General features: G+C 40.1%; 1 protein-coding gene across 5 annotated transcripts in view; it reads left to right on the top strand.

Annotated features, from left to right (window-relative positions):
* The window catches only part of LOC311293249 (CASK interacting protein 2), a 76903-nt gene that overhangs the window by 54008 nt on the left and 5249 nt on the right, over positions 1–17646 (top strand). Inside the window, exons 8-19 of one of the 5 annotated variants that reach the window (XM_084413370.1) lie at positions 3184–3292; positions 3867–3975; positions 6138–6232; positions 8344–8461; positions 10232–10417; positions 13769–13846; positions 14293–14432; positions 15355–15418; positions 16670–16764; positions 16962–17072; positions 17171–17272; positions 17365–17500. In XM_084413370.1, coding sequence (XP_084269496.1) covers positions 3184–3292; positions 3867–3975; positions 6138–6232; positions 8344–8461; positions 10232–10417; positions 13769–13846; positions 14293–14432; positions 15355–15418; positions 16670–16764; positions 16962–17072; positions 17171–17272; positions 17365–17500 — 1343 coding nt within the window. Of the gene's footprint in view, positions 1–3183; positions 3293–3866; positions 3976–6137; positions 6233–8343; positions 8462–10231; positions 10418–13768; positions 13847–14292; positions 14433–15354; positions 15419–16669; positions 16765–16961; positions 17073–17170; positions 17273–17361; positions 17501–17646 lie in introns of all 5 variants that reach the window. The other 4 variants (XM_084413369.1, XM_084413372.1, XM_084413371.1 and 1 more) reach the window with 4 other exon arrangements.

Below are 17646 nucleotides of genomic sequence, written 5' to 3'. Positions count from 1 at the left end.
CATGCTTATATCATGTTTCACAACACGTCACTCTTTACAACATGCTTATATCATGTTTCACAACACGCTTATGTCACTTTACAACATGCTTATATCATGTTTCACAACACGCTTATGTCACTTTACAACATGCTTATATCATGCTTCACAACACGTCACTCTTTACAACATGTTTATATAATGCTTCACAACACGTCACTCTTTACAACATGCTTATATCATGCTTCACAACACGTCACTCTTTACAACATGTTTATATAATGCTTCACAACACGTCACTCTTTACAACATGCTTATATCATGTTTCACAACACGTCACTCTTTACAACATGCTTATATCATGTTTCACAACACGCTTATGTCACTTTACAACATGCTTATATCATGTTTCACAACACGTCACTCTTTACAACATGCTTATATCATGTTTCACAACACGCTTATGTCACTTTACAACATGCTTATATCATGCTTCACAACACGCCACTCTTTACAACATGCTTATACCATGTTTCACACGTCACTCTTTACAACATGCTTTACAACGGAGTACTCTGGGTTCGGGCAAAATTCCGAGCTCGGAGCCCTCCCCTGGACAGCAAGCCAAATACGCATAAATACTACATTAGATTTCATGTACGTGTGAACTCGTGAAACACTTAGATGAAGCTTTGCAAAAATGCTTCTTAGCATGCTTATGTGATGCTTCACAACACGCTTATGTGACAACATGATTTACAACAGCGCTTTACAACAAACATAAACCACAACATGCTTCACAACACACTTATCAGCGTACTTACATGATGCTTCACAACACGCTTCATGTCATGCTTCACAACATGTTTACGTCACACTTCGCAACACGCTTACATCACCCTTCACAACACGCTTATATCATGCTTCGCAACACACTTAAGTTGCGCTTTGGTACCAGCATGACAAAACGACAATTAGCAAAAACGCTTCTTAGCACGCTTATGTTACAACACGATTTACAACAGTGCTTTACAACATGCTTATACCACAACATGCTTTACTACATGCTTCACAACACATTTCTCAGCATACTTACCAGACACTTCGCAATATGCTTGTCATGCTTTGCAACGTGTTTACGACACGCTTACATTGCGCTTTACAACATGCTTTACAACATGCTACATGACTCTCAGCGTCACGCTTATGTCAGGCTTCTCAACACACATCATTTTTGGTACCCACTAACATGATGCTTCACAACAGGCTTACATCACACTCCACAACCTCACTTCTCTACACGCATCGTGTACACATGCGTGCTGAGAAGTGAGGTTGTGAAGTGTGATGTAAGCATGTTGTGAAGCATCATGTAAGTGATGCATGTACGTGTACGTTTACGTCAAGCACAAACACTGAACTCTCTGAAATGCTTGAATGGCAGTTGATCAGAAGTATTGGATTATATTAAATAAAAAGTTTGAATGGGCTACTCTCTAAACTCTTCATTTAAATATGACATTTTTAGATTTTTGTGATTTGAGATCAAACACAGACCCACTGTGCCATCCAGACACTGTACCCACACAGCAGAGGATGAGACTGGGAAAGCCTTGGTGCCAACAGACAGTCAGTGTTCTGTCTCTCTGACTCACGTTCCCCCGCTAGATCGTCCCGAGGGAGAGGAGTGTACCAGTCTCTAAATATGTGTGTCAGCTCTATGTGTGATCTGTCTGAGATGAGTGTGCTTGTGAGTGGATTAAACACTGCTTTGACTCATCGCTCTCATCCTCGAAGACACACAGCACTTCCTGTATCACATCAAACTCTTTAAGATCATATCAGAGAGATTTACCGTTTTGAGAGACATCTGTGGGGGGGTGATTCACATGAAGAATAGCTATGAACTCACCGTGCCTTAAAATTAGTCCATATGAGGTGCGTAGACAAGAAAATCCAATAAGAGAGCCAAAAACAACACTCCACAAAAGACGTCAAAAAGCGAGATCAAATCAAGTGCTTTTACTGAGAAAAAAGGCAAACGTTTCGGTCACATGTGACCTTTCTCAATGCCAAACTATGATATTATCAATGATTTTTATCTCGCTTTTTGACTTCCTTCGTCTTTTGTGGAGTGTGCGGACTCTTTTGAAGCGCCTCTCAGGTGATTCACATGAAACACCAAAATCAAACAAAATAATAATATATTACACTGAACCAAACTGAACAAAGCCTGTTTTAGGAGCACTGTGATTGTATGCATTGTAACATTATTTTCATGACAATTAAGCACATTTACCAGCAAATTCTCATGATTAATTGAGAAAACCTTCGGTAAATCATAATTATTCATAATTAAATTATGTTAGTGATTTTTTTGTGTCATAATTTCAACATAATTACATCTTTTTTTTTTCTGTCATGATGCATTTCAGTTATAATTCGGACTTTTTATATTGTGAATCATACTTTAGTAAATATTTTTTTTTTCTGCCGTGGCAGAAAATGTGGTTCCATACATTCGCATTTTGTATTGTAAAAAATATTTAATAAATATTTAAATTGTAAAGTAATTATTTTATATAATATCATGGCAGTATTTATTACATTGCACTTTATTTATTCTAATTTAAATAAAATGTTGTATCAAAGTAATGAGACTGTAATGAAAATCACCACAAAAAAACTAAAACAAAAAAAAACATCCTGATATATTACAGTAATGACAATTTTGAAGGGAATAATGTGCTTAATTATCATGAAAATAATGGCACAATGCCTTTTGACAGATTTTGTGAAATTCACACAGTGACATTTGTGCAGTGTGGTTCATTTTTAGTTTGCACGGTCATGACACATTGTGTGTTGTGTCTGTTGTGTGTGTGTGTGTTGTGTGTGTGTTGTGTGTGTGTGTGTGTGTGCGCGCGCGTTTTCTACGGCTGTCACGCTGATCCCCCAATGCCTGGCATTCCCAGTGCAGCACTGAAATTCCATCCAGCATTCCCACAGATGAGCGTTTCTGATTCCGCCTGATGTGTGTACGTGTGTGTGTGTGTGAATTCCACAAGTCTGTGTGTATTATAGGGCCCTTCAGTATGTAAATATAACACAGAGTGCTAAAGAGGATGTCGTCTCCTCTCTTTGGAGCAATAGAAGGAAACTGCCTCCAGTCCATTCATTCAGTTTGCATCTCTCTGTCTTCAGGCTTCTTCTGAAAGCCGGCATTGACATCAACAGAACCACTAAAGCTGGCACGGCGCTCCATGAGGCTGCCCTCTATGGGAAGACAGAGGTAGTGCGGCTACTCCTGGACGTAAGTTCATCTTTTTTTCCCAGAAATGTCTCAACTGCAGGGGTCGACAACCCTTCCTACATTTAAGTGTTGTTTTTTCCCCACGGTTTTTAATCACTTTGCCATAACCCCCATAAATAAATAATGTATTTCTGAACATTTCTTAGTAACATCCCCTCATGTGCTTCTTTTTGAGAATATTGTTTCGAGAGACAAGGAAACCGGAAGGATGATAAATCAAGTCCCACCATAACTTTTGTTTCACTGGGAAGTAAATCACATTGCAGTAGTGACTGTTTCACGTTAACTGTAAGATTTACAGGCGAGTTTAAAATGTAGGCTACATTTATATTTAAGGCTGATAATTATATCTCAGTTAATATTTAATATTTATGTTTTTATTGCAATGCTGTTCAAAAGTTTTGGGGTCAAAATGTTTGTAATGTTCCAAAAAGTTTCTATTTATAAATGCTGTTTGATTGAACTTTTTATTTATCAGAGTCGTGAAAAAATGTATCACGGTTTCCACAAAAACATTACGTAGTAAATAATAATATTTCCACAATAATATTATAAATGTTTCTTATAATGGCAGGCTGGGATTGATGTAAATATCCGCAACACTTACAATCAAACAGCCCTGGATATCGTCAACCAGTTCACCGCATGCCACGCCAGCAAAGACATCAAGCAGCTCTTGCGAGGTGAGAGATGTTTTGTGAACCGAAGTGTGTATTTGTGTCTAACAGTGTGTGTGTGGAGTGTGTTTGTGCTCATACTGCATTTGAATGTGTGAAGCTTGTGTGTGTGTGTGTGTGTGTGTGTGTGTGTGTGTGTGTTGAATGTGTTTGTGCTCATACTGCATTTAAATGTGTGAAGCTTGTGTGTGTGTGTGTGTGTGTGTGTGTGTGTGTGTGTGTGTGTGTGTGTGTGTGTGTGTGTGTGTGTGTGTGTGTGTGTGTGTGTGCGTGTGTGTGTGTGTGTGTATGTGTGTTTGGGAACGACCCTTCTTTGGTTTGTAAGGGGTTATGGGAGACGTTTGAGCTGCCATTTAGTAAGCAGCTGTTTAAACTCAGGATTATGTAACCTGCTGATTTCTCTGGAGAGATTTGAGTGCATGAAAGAGACAAAAGACATCTCATGTGTGTGTTTGTGTGCAGATGCATACCACAAACCCACAGAAAACGTAGATTTATGAAACATAAGACTGGGCCAGCACACAAGTACTGACTTCATACGCAAACACTTTTTTGAAACTGTAATGCTGTTGGGAGACAATGATGCTATTTTGGAGCGAATTGAGCCTTCTGTACAGTACTCTTACTTATTCTCTTTATAGATATGGCCTTTAACCTGTTAACTGTCAACAGGTTAATTGACAGTTTAACCCCCCACTTCTAAACGGCAAAAATCTCAACTTAGTTGTAATTCATGAATGCGTTTCAAGTCTTTGTAAACACACTTGTGTCCTTGACATTAAAGTGTCTGACGTGTGATCTGCACGTGTTCTGTAACATCTGCGGTATTTATTTCGGTTTGTACCGGTGAATATAAATAAATATTTGAAGTCAATGATTAGATGAGCCACTCATCTCTGTGCAGCCTTTAAACTCAGGCAGTTAACAGACAGCTCTTGTCATAATAAGCACGGAGACTGGCCCGTCTGCTTTAACCAGAGCTGCTCTATGCGGGCCACATCGCTTCCCTGAACCTCAGTGTTAATTATTGATTCAGCGAGCCTGTCGTGTGTCCGTGTGTCAGCACATTCCTTCCACCGAAAAAAAAAACGAAAAATCACAGAAATGACACGCTGAGAAGTCCAAATGGCGGGATCTCGCTAAACTATTTTTAGGAATATTACATTTTCTTTGCATTTGTATTTTTATGATTATTGAACAGAAAGTCTCATTAATGAAAGCTGTAAAAAACAAGCACAAAACATAAATGAAAGCACAAAAATATATATGTAATGGGAATATGTGCATAAAAATTAAGAAAAAAATACAAATAAATGCACCTAAAAGTATAAGTAAAAATGTAAATAAAACATTTGTAAAATGTAAAAATTCTATACTGTACTTATAAAGTAAAAAAAAAAAATTCTTTGTAAATTTTATCATATTAAACTTTTATCATTTTAAAATGAAATTGAAAATTTGAAAATGAAAAATTGGGAAATAATGTTCATTTTTATTATTATTAAACAGAAATTCTCATTAAGGAAAGCAGTAAAAACTAGCAAAAACATGAATGAAAGCAATATATATATATTTATATATATTCCCATGTAAATGTAGTGGGAAATATAATGGGAAATGTGCTTTAATACATATAATGTACCTAAATGTAAGCTTTTTTAAATTTTAAAATAAAATATTGATCAAATTTAAACATTTGACACACACACACACACACATACACACACACACATACATACATACATATATTCTTATTTATTTTATAAGATATTTGTAATAGCATTTTATATAGTGATAAATAAGCTTTTTTTTTCTTTTTTTTTAAATATTATACTTTTATCATTTTATCGTTTTTTGAAAATAAAAATTTGGGGAGGAATGCTTTAAATAAATAAAAAAGTAATGTCAGTAATGCAGAAAAATGTTATGGACCTATACTTTTTAACATTTCTTAAATAATACATATATATGAAATACTGTATGTATATGTGTGTGTATCATTTTTTATTTCTTCCTTTTGATTTTGGTCTGGATGGGTTTCATTAGACTCATTAGTGATGTAGTGTAATGTTTGTGCTATCGTCCAGTGTCTGAACTCTGAACTATGTGAACTTGTGGTGTTTTGTATCAACACAGATATATGTGTGTGTGTGTGTGTGTGTTTCCAGAAGCTACTGGAGTTCTTCAGGTCAGAGCTCTGAAAGACTTCTGGAATCTACACGACCCCACGGCCCTCACCATACGCGCCGGTGACGTCATCACGGTACGGCTGCTCACATGACTTCATTAAACATTTGTTTAATTAAAGTTTACACGCTAGTTTCCATGTCAGAGATCAAGATAAATCTTTTCATTTGCTCCCAGTTTTCCTGTTTCAAATAATTATTATTAACAGCAAAACATCCGATGCAAAAGCATCAGCCCTTCCGGCGCACTCAGTGTCCGAATTCACTCACTCGTTTTCTTTCACTCCCTCAAGTAAACTTTATTAGTGGAGTAATATAGGGAATAGTGAAAGATGGTATAGGGGGCTATTTCGAACACAGCAAATATGTGTGTGTTAGACTTTTATTAGTCGATTCTGGATACATTGAGAATCACACATTTTTTTTGTTTCAAACCGAGATCACGATTATCCCAATATTCTGAACAGACAACTAAACAAAAAACATTTAATTTATTAGAGGTTTTGACAAAATGTTAATTTCTGCAGTCTATTTAAAAAAATTTTTTTAACTTGAATTAATCAGTTTGAGTGAATAATTCAGTGACTCACTCGTAAAATGACTTCAGTTGTTTCATTACTGGATGAATCGGCATTTTTGAACATCGCTTGAATGAATGATTCAATGACAAATACATTTTTAACAGTCACTTGTCGCCACCTACTGGTGTAACACTGTATTTGGCACACCAAGTTACTTTGAAAGATGATTACTCTATTTTGATCAGTGTTCATATCCGAACTATAAACTTTTATCCCAGTACTTGAATGATCATTTGAATTATTGTAAGACAGAAATAATGATTCTGTGTGGTTGAAAAGACTGTTTGTGAACCTAATGCCTCTCTCTGGCTCAGTGGCAGCGCCAACGCAGATCTGAGTGTTCGCTGTGATCGTACTTCTCAAAGGTTTAACAGAGATATGGTGAATCATTGTCATTTAGGAATAAGATCGCGTGGGTGTTTGAATCGAAATCAGTGTTTGCTTGTCTTAAAGGTGCTCTAAGCGATGTTGGGTGACGTCACTTCTTGTTGACCTTCGAAGTATTGTCAAACAAAACGGAGGCTAGCTCGACCCTCCCTCCTCCTCATCCTGTCCCCTCCCCCTCCCTTCCGTGCTTCCTGAAACAGGCTTTTCCGATGTAAATTTGGGACTTTGCGCGTTCCTTCTCCTTTTTCCTCTTCTTTGCTATTTGTTCATCGGAACGTCGTAACTTTGGTCGTGTGTCGGCCATATCAAAATTCAAGAGAATATAATTCTAACGTTAGTCGTTGTCGTTGTCGTTGTCTAGGACATCTCTCTTCTAGCTAACTTCCCTCTTCATGCTTCTCTCTCCTCCACTCCCCACACCCCCCTTCATGTGCGCGCACACTAACCCCCCACCCCCAAATCATTCTTGTCGGTTATTGGCTGGAACACTGTTTGTTATGTTTCCTGGTCCAGGCTGGGCCAGTTTGTTTTTCTTGCCGTTTGTGTAGCCTGGGCTGTCTACAGAGACCGTGTTTTTTTACAGTGTGTTCAGGGGACAGGCAGCTAGCGGATAGTGAGGAGATGTTTGCTGTATGTGACTAAAAATGTTTTGGCCTAAAAAACATGTGACATTGCTTAAAGCAACTTTAAGTGCTTTAGCAAACCCCTGTGTTTCCTGTTAAACTGGCCAGGCTCTTGAACTAGTGTTTCAGAAGCAGTTTCTGACTTGAACTCTGACAGTAGGCCAGATTTTTCTCTCTCTTTCTCCTTCCCACGAGTTTTAACGGCTCTTTCTGTTTCATTGCCTTGGTTTTTAAAACGCGCTAAAGATAAACTTTGTGAACTCGAACCAACGCAGATTTTCACACAGCATTGTTTCACAGGAAATGGTGGGCAGAAAATAAGAAGGGTCGTGTACTGGAGGGTTTGGAGATGTATTTCGTGAGCTGCTGTAATGTTGTCGGGCCTGCAGCTATTGTATGCTTGTAAGTGTTTACTTAGGGTGGGAGGCTGGTGTCATGTTATCTAACTTTCAAAAGCTTTCAGATCATACATTGTCTCTGAACTCCCGACCTCCTCCTCTGTTTTGACTGGTTGTCAAGGACGTGAAAAACTGCTGGATTAAAAATCAGATGAGGTCAATGTGACGTCAGTATGTTCTGCTGTGTTGTGATTGGCAGGTGATAGAACAGCATGTGGATGGACGCTGGAAGGGCCACATTCATGACACCCAGAGAGGAACGGACCGAATCGGCTACTTCCCCCCCTCCATAGTTGAGGTCATCAGCCGACGCTCAGGTACAATCATAACCTGAATTCTGATTTGGTTGTCCTTCTTAACTATCATTTTTGGAGCTTCACAGCCTGTGGTCACTATATTTTTTTCATTTTAGGGATTTTATTACAGCCATTAACCCCACAAATAACAGTGTTTGCTTTCCTGAATCAATAACAAGCTGACTTCTACAACCTAGAATTGATGAAATGATTCACCTTTCCTGAATCAATAACATGCTGACTTCTACAACCTAGGCGTCTCTTTCTTCCATCCCACTGCTTCCCATGTAATAAATGGCTGCGTCCGAAAGCTGAAAAACACTGCCTCCGCAGGCGGCATACGGAAGTAGGAAGGCAAGAAGGCACGTCCAAATCCAGTGATCGTGTCGCATCCTGTTTTTTAAAGACAGCACAAATGTGTGCTTCGCTGCCTTTGATATTGAGAAAAAATATTGAGAAATTAATATTGCAGCAATTAAAGGTGCAGTGTGTAGATTTTAGCGGCATCTAGCGGTTCGGATGCGAATTGCAACCAACGGGTAAGCCCACCGCTCACCCCTCCCATTCGAAGAAGCTACGGTGGCAAAAACAGGACAAACATGTCGTCGTCTGAGACAGCAGAGAGTAGCCAGTCAAGCAACGAGGTTTCTTTACAAAGATAAAATAAGAAATTATATTTAATGAATTATTCAGTAAAACAATATGTTATTGCTAATATTATTGTTATGATGAAACGTTTGCAATAGGCATTAACCCTTTGAATTACCAAATTAAACCTTTGTGTGCACAGTAGCGAAGCAATGCCAACAAATAAGTTACACTTTATTTATGCAAATTCTGAAAGTAAGCATTATTGGTCACTTGATAGGTACACGGTCTTGTTACATGAAATTACAATCCAATTACATTTTTTTTAACATTGACAAGGGAAAAATGCTACTTCTCGTGGTGATTGTGCCCATTTTGTAGCTAAAGAAACCGGTTTTCACTTAACGTTACATTGCTAATGTTGGATTTACTTACCTGTCCAGCAGAAAACAGGCAACTTCACCGTCGTTTTTTAAAACATTTTTCCCTGCATCAGCATCTTACCATCCGGAAAAAGCCATACCGATGTTAATCCGGGATTTCTGCCGTCGTCTGACCCGACTTCGTCTGGCTGCATCATGTTTTCTTTTCTATGCCGACGAAGATTGACGCTCTGTCAGCTCTTGTGCAAAATAATACGTGTGGTCCTCCATTTGTTAAAATTTCACTTCTAACGTTACTACTACTATTTCTTCTTGCGTATTCAACATAGTGACGGTGCAAGTAGCCTCTAAAAACACCAGTGAAGAAGAAGAAAAACAACAAAGTGACGAAGTTTGTCCGTTTAGGGTTTCTATAGAAACATGGCAGCGCAAAATGGTGACTTAACATGTCAGGGGACCCGTGGTGTAGATAGAAATGGCTCAGGTAATAAAAACGGTTCATTTTGTAAGGTCTTCATACACCACTCAAAACATAGTTATTATAATGCATTTCTGACAATAGATCCTCATATATTTGACACACTGCACCTTTAAATCTTCGCTTTATCACCAAAGCTCGCTCTGTTTATTTGTCGATTATTAAACCATTATGCTTGCTCAGTCTGTCCAAAATGAGGTACCTTCGTGCGCAGATGCTGCCTTCAAGGTCATTGCCTGATCAGTCAGCTGCCTAAGCGTTCGGACGCAGCCAGTGTTCATCTCTAACCTCCATCCGCTTGCGTTAACCCTCTGCTCCTGTCATGTGTGTGTTGTCCTGTAGGGGGCACCCTGTTACGACACACCTCTCTGCCCTCCCAGAGGCAGCAGCTGCTCTCCAGGTCCGCCCTCAGTCCCAGCTTGAGTCTGAGCGGGGGCGGGACCCTTCAAACCGACGACTCCTACAGTCTGTACACCCCTAACCCACACCTGGTCCTCCCCCACACCAACGGTCTGAGCACCAATCCAGGTATAGCACTCGCACCCACCTCTAAGGGTGCTTTCTCACCAACGCCCTGTTTCCACCCCGTATTAAGATGCGTTTTCAGTGATCCGATCACTAGTGGTGAGCTGAGACGCATAGTTATTTTGTCACACTCTGCGCGAGTGCCACATGCGTCATATGAATACTATCGACTGAATGATCTTTTGTGGCTGTTCATAATGCAGTTGACAACATGAGTGGCTAAACTACAAAAGCAAATTGGTTGAATGTGCTTTCGAGTACCTCTGAAAGTGGTCTAAAGCGGACAAGCTCAAAATGTTTTAGACCCCGTTTACACCTGTATTCTTAATACCATATACATATCTTACATTAGAGCCTGATGCCGGCCACCTATCAAGGACTACAAAACCCAGGCTGCCTGAGAGTACAGCTGCAGTAATAAGACCGGCATCAGGCTCTAATGGAGGGTGTGAGAGAATGTGGCTGGGAAAAGACATCTACCTGTGTGAAACAAAGAAGATTAAGTTGTTTTGTTTTGAGCTGATGAAAATGTAACATTCACCTTCATATTGAAGAGACTGTTGAAGCGGTGTTTACTGGGAAATTGCACAAGATAAAGATCCTGAACATCTAATGCTGTCACGATATATATATACAGTACTGTGCAAAAGTCTTAGGTTGTTTCTGTTTCTTCATGTAATCACAGACAGACTCGATGATGGTGAGATCAGATCATCCTGGCTGTTGTCAGATTCCTTGTGCATATAACATGCGGATATTAACATGCCTAAGACTTTTGCACAGTACTGTATATATATACAGTAGGTACGGAAAGTATTCAGATTCCTTTAAATTTTTCACTCTTTGTTATATTGCAGCCATTTGCTAAAATCATTTGTTCTTTTTTTTTTCTCATTATTGTACACACAGCACCCCATATTGACAGAAAAACACAGAATTGTTGACATTTTTGCACATTTATTAAAAAAGAAAAACTGAAATATCACATGGTCCTAAGTATTCAGACCCTTTGCTCTGACACTCATATATTTAACTCAGGTGCTGTCCATTTCTTCTGATCATCCTTGAGATGGTTCTACACATTCATTTGATTCCAGCGGTGTTTGATTATACTGATTGGACTTGATTAGGAAAGCCACACACCTGTCTATATAAGACCTTACAGCTCACAGTGCATGTCAGAGCAAATGAGAATCATGAGGTCAAAGGAACTGCCTGAAGAGCTCAGAGACAGAATTGTGGCAAGGCACAGATCTGGCCAAGGTTACAAAAAAATGTCTGCTGCACTTAAGGTTCCTAAGAGCACAGTGGCCTCCATAATCCTTAAATGGAAGACGTTTGGGACGACCAGAACCCTTCCTAGAGCTGGCCATCCGGCCAAACTGAGCTATCGGGGGAGAAGAGCCTTGGTGAGAGAGGTAAAGAAGAACCCAAAGATCACTGTGGCTGAGCTCCAGAGATGCAGTCGGGAGATGGGAGAAAGTTGTAGTAAGTCAACCATCACTGCAGCCATCCACCAGTCGGGGCTTTATGGCAGAGTGGCCCGACGGAAGCCTCTCCTCAGTGCAAGACACATGAAAGCACACCTGAAGGACTCCAAGATGGTGATAAATAAGATTCTCTGGTCTGATGAGACCAAGATAGAACTTTTTTGCCTTAATTCTAAGCGGTATGTGTGGAGAAAACCAGACGCTGCTCAACACCTGTCCAATACAGTCTCAACAGTGAAGCATGGTGGTGACAGCATCATGCTGTGGGGGTGTTTTTCAGCTGCAGGGACAGGACGACTGGTTGCAATCGAGGGAAAGATGAATGCGGCCAAGTACAGGGATATCCTGGACGAAAACCTTCTCCAGAGTGCTCTGGACCTCAGACTGGGCCGAAGGGTCACCTTCCAACAATACAATGACCCTAAACACACAGCTAAAATAACGAAGGAGTGGCTTCACAACAACTCCGTGACTGTTCTTGAATGGCCCAGCCAGAGCCCTGACTTAAACCCAATTGAGCATCTCTGGAGAGACCTGAAAATGGCTGTCCACCAACGTTTACCATCCAACCTGACAGAACTGGAGAGGATCTGCAAGGAGGAATGGCAGAGGATACCCAAATCCAGGTGTGAAAAACTTGTTGCATCTTTCCCAAAAAGACTCATGGCTGTATTAGATCAAAAGGGTGCTTCTACTAAATACTGAGCAAAGGGTCTGAATACTTAGGACCATGTGATATTTCAGTTTTTCTTTTTTAATAAATGTGCAAAAATGTCAACAATTCTGTGTTTTTCTGTCAATATGGGGTGCTGTGTGTACAATAATGAGGAAAAAAAAGAACTTAAATTATTTTAGCAAATGGCTGCAATATAACAAAGAGTGAAAAATGTAAGGGGGTCTGAATACTTTCCGTACCCACTGTATATATAAAAATGGCATAAATGGTTTATATATTAAATAACAAAATGGTGAGGCCTATTTCTTTAATAATCCAGTTAATATGAGGCTATTTTTAAAGTTCATTGTTTTGTTTAATAGGTTAGCATGCTTTAATAATGCAATTTTTTTATTTTTTACTTTATTTAGGTGTGTTTAGGCAAAGTTGTACTCTTCTAAGTTTAGGAAGGTGTTTTGCATCCAAACACAGTTCACTGAAGCATCACCTTCTTTCTTTGAGAATGCTTTTTGGTGGGCATTATGCTAATATTTCACATTGTGACATAGATGTTTGAGGAATATATGAACTTGTATAAATAGTTCAAATATTAAAAAATAATATCTGAACTTCGATCTGAATCAGTTTTCTATGTTAGATAGAATAAATCCTTTTGTGGGAGACTGTGAGCTTTGTAACTGTGCAGATCTTAAGCATGCACAAACAGACATTACACACTAAAGGAAAACATTAAAATGCATCATATGCATTATCTTATTATTATTTTAATATGTAAACAAAACAGTACAACTAAAGCAGATAGTTCTGACTCTAAATTCTGATTGGACGAGCCACACACTAAGCTGTAAAATGGCCGATATTCAAATACCTTTGAATGCTATATTAATGTTGCAGGTTGCACAAAAATATCTACAGCAATATAAATGGTGTATCAAAATGTCTCTAACATTAGCGTAATATTTATAGCCGGTAAGTGTTGTGAAAGTGTTTGTGAAAGTCAAACGATTGGTTTTGGACCCTGGGGGTTCTCGTGGTGCTTCTCCACGACTGATATAGTACAAGCACTATTTTTGCATATAAACAAGTGGCACATACTCATCTGAAGGCCCTGATTTGGGACGCACACCCACATTACCCTACCCCACCAGACTGAGGCCAGTGGCCCAAAAAAGTGTTTGTGTCCGCTAGGTGGGCCTCCCGGCAGTCTGTCCCAGCACATAAGCCCCAGCATGGAGGACGTGTGGGTTTTGCGGAACTCCTGCGCTGGTAAGAACCGCTGCACTCCCCTTTCGCTGAAACGCTCCTCCCCTGCGCCCCCTAGTGGCTGTCGCCCCCCTCCCTGCTGCAGACAGACCCCCTGATTGGCTGGCCTGTCGGACGCCACACAAACCCAGCCGGTGTGTCCGTCTGTCCAGATGCCAATTCCCTGTTAGCGTATTGTGAACCCTCCCGCTCCCGTAGCAGACCGTAGGTTGTGTGCTGTCGTCTGTTAACCCCATCACCACATGCCTGTGGCTTTGCCCTGCTCCCCCCACCCCACCCTGCCTGCTGCTTGAGTAGAAATCCAGTGGGTACGGTGTCCTCACGGCTGTGGAGTGGCACACTGGCATGGCAGTGCAGACGGCCGCTGTGATGCCATAGCCGCGGGCATGTTATGATTGCAGTTACTCATTGGACTAACGCCTCCGTCTCTCTCTCTCTCGATTTCGCAGCAGGGGACAGGAACAGTGTGGGCAGCACTGGCAGTGTGGGCAGCACCCGCAGTGCAGGCAGTGGCCAGAGCACAGAAAGCAACAGCGCCCCCAATGGACCACAACAACACCAACACGCCACCAACCCTGACACCAGCAAGGTAACCGCCCATGATGCTTAGAGAGAAAGACAACCCTAAGGCTGAATCCGAAATCGCCCCCTATACCCTCATATAGGGCATTATTCGAGGGGGCATCCATTTGTAGTAGTGTCTGAAACCATAGTGGACTTTATCGAGTGCATTCATTCAATCCCACATTTACTACACATTTCCCACATGTACTGCCAATGTACGTTCAACGACGGTCCGAATTCGCTCCCTCGTTTTCATTCACTCCTTCAAGTGAACTGTATTAGTGGACTAACGTAGGGAATAGGGATTGAGGGTTTAGGGGGCGATTTCGGATTCAGCCTAAGAGTATTGAGTCATGATCTAAGGACAGTTGCTATTAGAGATAGTGAGTGATAATGCAATAAATGAAATAATGAAATTGATAGAGCAAATAAAAACATTTTGGTGATCATCTCAAAGTGCTAATGTTGCTATTTTAGCAGCTAAAATGATTTGTTCCAGGTCAAATAATCAGTTTTTTCTTTCTTTTTTTTTGTACACATAACTATAATGAAATTCAAAAGTCGGCACATCACATCTCCAAAAATGCATCCGTTTTGTTAAATCCCCACTTTGAAAGGTTGCCATGACTCTTCTTCACAGCATAATGACCATGAAAAGTCAACTCTTATATGCCCAATTAAAAACACATGGCACAAATTAACCAGTGACCAACCCTGTACAGCCTTGTACTTTCATACCGGACATCCAGTAATCACAAATGGTTGAAAAGTTTGTGGAAATTCATTGGTTAAATTTTTTTAACTCTAAACGTAAATATTGCTACTGGCTATGAAAGCACTACAGACCTGTCATTAGAGTTATTATAATTTCTGTTATTTTCTTTTAACAAACCCTTTTAGTTTCAATGCTTGTTTTTTTTTTCTTTTTTTTTTCTCATTTTACGCAGGCGGCGCCCCCTACTGTGGATTCACTACAGCCAGACCAAAACAAACATCCTGACGCATCCACAGGTAATGAGCTACCTGTGACATGTTTACTGTGTGCATCTGTATACAGCTTACATTTGCCTTGTCCAAATACCCACACTTGCCGTCTTTGCACTTGACCACTTGTCTACTTGCATGACGTATTTCCTCTATTTGGCCCAGGTGTTCAAGTAGGCGTAAAGACTGCAAGTGTGTGTAGAACTTTTGATTACTCGATGGGACACACTTAAAGTCTTGCAAAAAATGCAAGTGTTTACAGAGCTTTTATTTATTATATTTTCAATACTTTGCATTTTAAATAAATGTCCACATGTCTGTTCAGTACTCGCTATGTAAATAACAGAAGACACACATTTTAAATTGTGGTGCTTCTAATTAAGTGATAAAAACAGTTGCAAATGTTGTACAAAATAGGCACACATACCATACTCATCTTTGCACCAATAAAATCTGCAACACTTTATGTATTTACTGCCAAATTATATATATCTGATTCATTTAAATTACAGTGGAATGTTTTCCTTGACATCTCACGATTTCGTTCGAGTTCCCGAACATAATGCATGATGGAATACGCTTAGCCTCTTACGCTTAGAGATGGTGTGGGTTTAGTGTGCATTAAGGGCACTGCACTTTGGCATTTTTAAGACATGGGACAGTCTTGCGTACTTCCTGTCGCGTGCACGTGCTCTCAAGTGGCCAAGACCGCAAGTGTGAGTTTTTGGACAGGGCAAGTGACAGTATTGGGACACTTAGCTATATTCGCACGGGACTAAATTAAATGAAGGTTGGTCAAAAAACAAATGAGGATAAGTGTTAATATAATGCTACATTACACCATGTCGTAATTACTGTAATTTTGAGATGACAACATGTGATTTTCTACTCTTAACGTCATTTGTTGTCATTTGAGTGGGAATGATGCATTTCTATGGCAGCACTATCAGGTGGTACAGAGGTCACATGGTACAAGTAGCAGCTATCCGAAAATTCCCAACTTAAGTTGTAATACGAGTTCTACAAGGACGTGAGTGCTTTTTACAAGTAGAAGTCTTGTAATTACTGTAATTACGGCATGGCGTGCACCTTAACACAATATAGGCCATCACAGATATTCACATTCTTACTGGATTCAATTGAGTTGGCGAAAAACAGTAGGTAATTTGATAACTCTAAAAAACATTTAAAACCTCAAACTGATTAAAAGACATTGAAAATGCTGTTTGGTAAATCCGTCTGAATATAATAGCGTGAGTATGTGTGTTGTTTTTGAAGGAGTTCCTCGCAGACCTGTGCTGCCCACACAGAGGGCCGGAGAGCAGGGTTTCTCTCAACAGTTTGTGCGTCCTCATCAGCTGCTAGAGGGAAAGGTCAGAAAACACCATTACAGTGCGCAACACCAACCTGAACATATTTTGATATTGCAAATGACCAGTAGAACTACAGCTTGCTCTGCAATTGGTTTTGTACACAGCAGAATTAGTGATTAAAAGTTTCATGTAACAGCAGTTCTCTCCTGCATCATGTTTGCTCTCCTGCCTTCATGTCATGTCTTTTCCACTGTCAGGACGCAGAGGCTATATATCAGTGGCTGAGTGAGTTTCAGTTGGAGCAGTACACTACAAACTTCCTCAACGCTGGCTATGATGTGCCTACAATCAGCAGAATGACCCCAGAGGTACGATCAGAGCGCCAGTTCATTTGAAGAGAGACGCTGTTCGGTCTCATTGCCGTAGGTAGGGTTGATGTTGATCGAGAATTATGCCTATTTTTCAGGATCTCACGGCTATTGGTGTGACTAAACCAGGCCACCGTAAGAAGATTTCCCTGGAGATCGGCAACCTCAGCATTCCAGAATGGCTCCCAGAGTACATACCAGTAAGTCACTGTAATTTATAGCTTGTATGCATACATGTGTGTCTATGGCGTTGTCTTCAGTTCACTCACAGTCAAATCACTTCTCTTAGCAGGATCTTGGAGAGTGGCTGAGTGCCATAGGCCTGCCTCAGTATCATAAGAAACTCTCGGAGAACGGCTATGACTCGATAAACATTGTCCGAGATCTCACGTGGGAAGATTTACAGGAGATTGGCATCACCAAACTAGGTGAGATTAACTTAAACACAGAACTTAAGTGCATTGTGTAGTTATATATAGGGTTAGCAAAGTAAAAAAATATCAGGGAATGGTAAAATTGTGTTTTTGTAGAGCTGTTTTAAATAATGAATGTGTTAAATACAGCTCTTGTGTTT

This window comes from Rutilus rutilus (assembly GCF_951802725.1).
Source record: "Rutilus rutilus genome assembly, chromosome: 1".
NCBI classification, from domain to species: Eukaryota; Metazoa; Chordata; class Actinopteri; order Cypriniformes; family Leuciscidae; genus Rutilus; species Rutilus rutilus.
The sequence above is the reverse complement of the archived record's forward strand: the minus strand, read 5'-3'. Positions and strand labels throughout refer to the sequence as shown.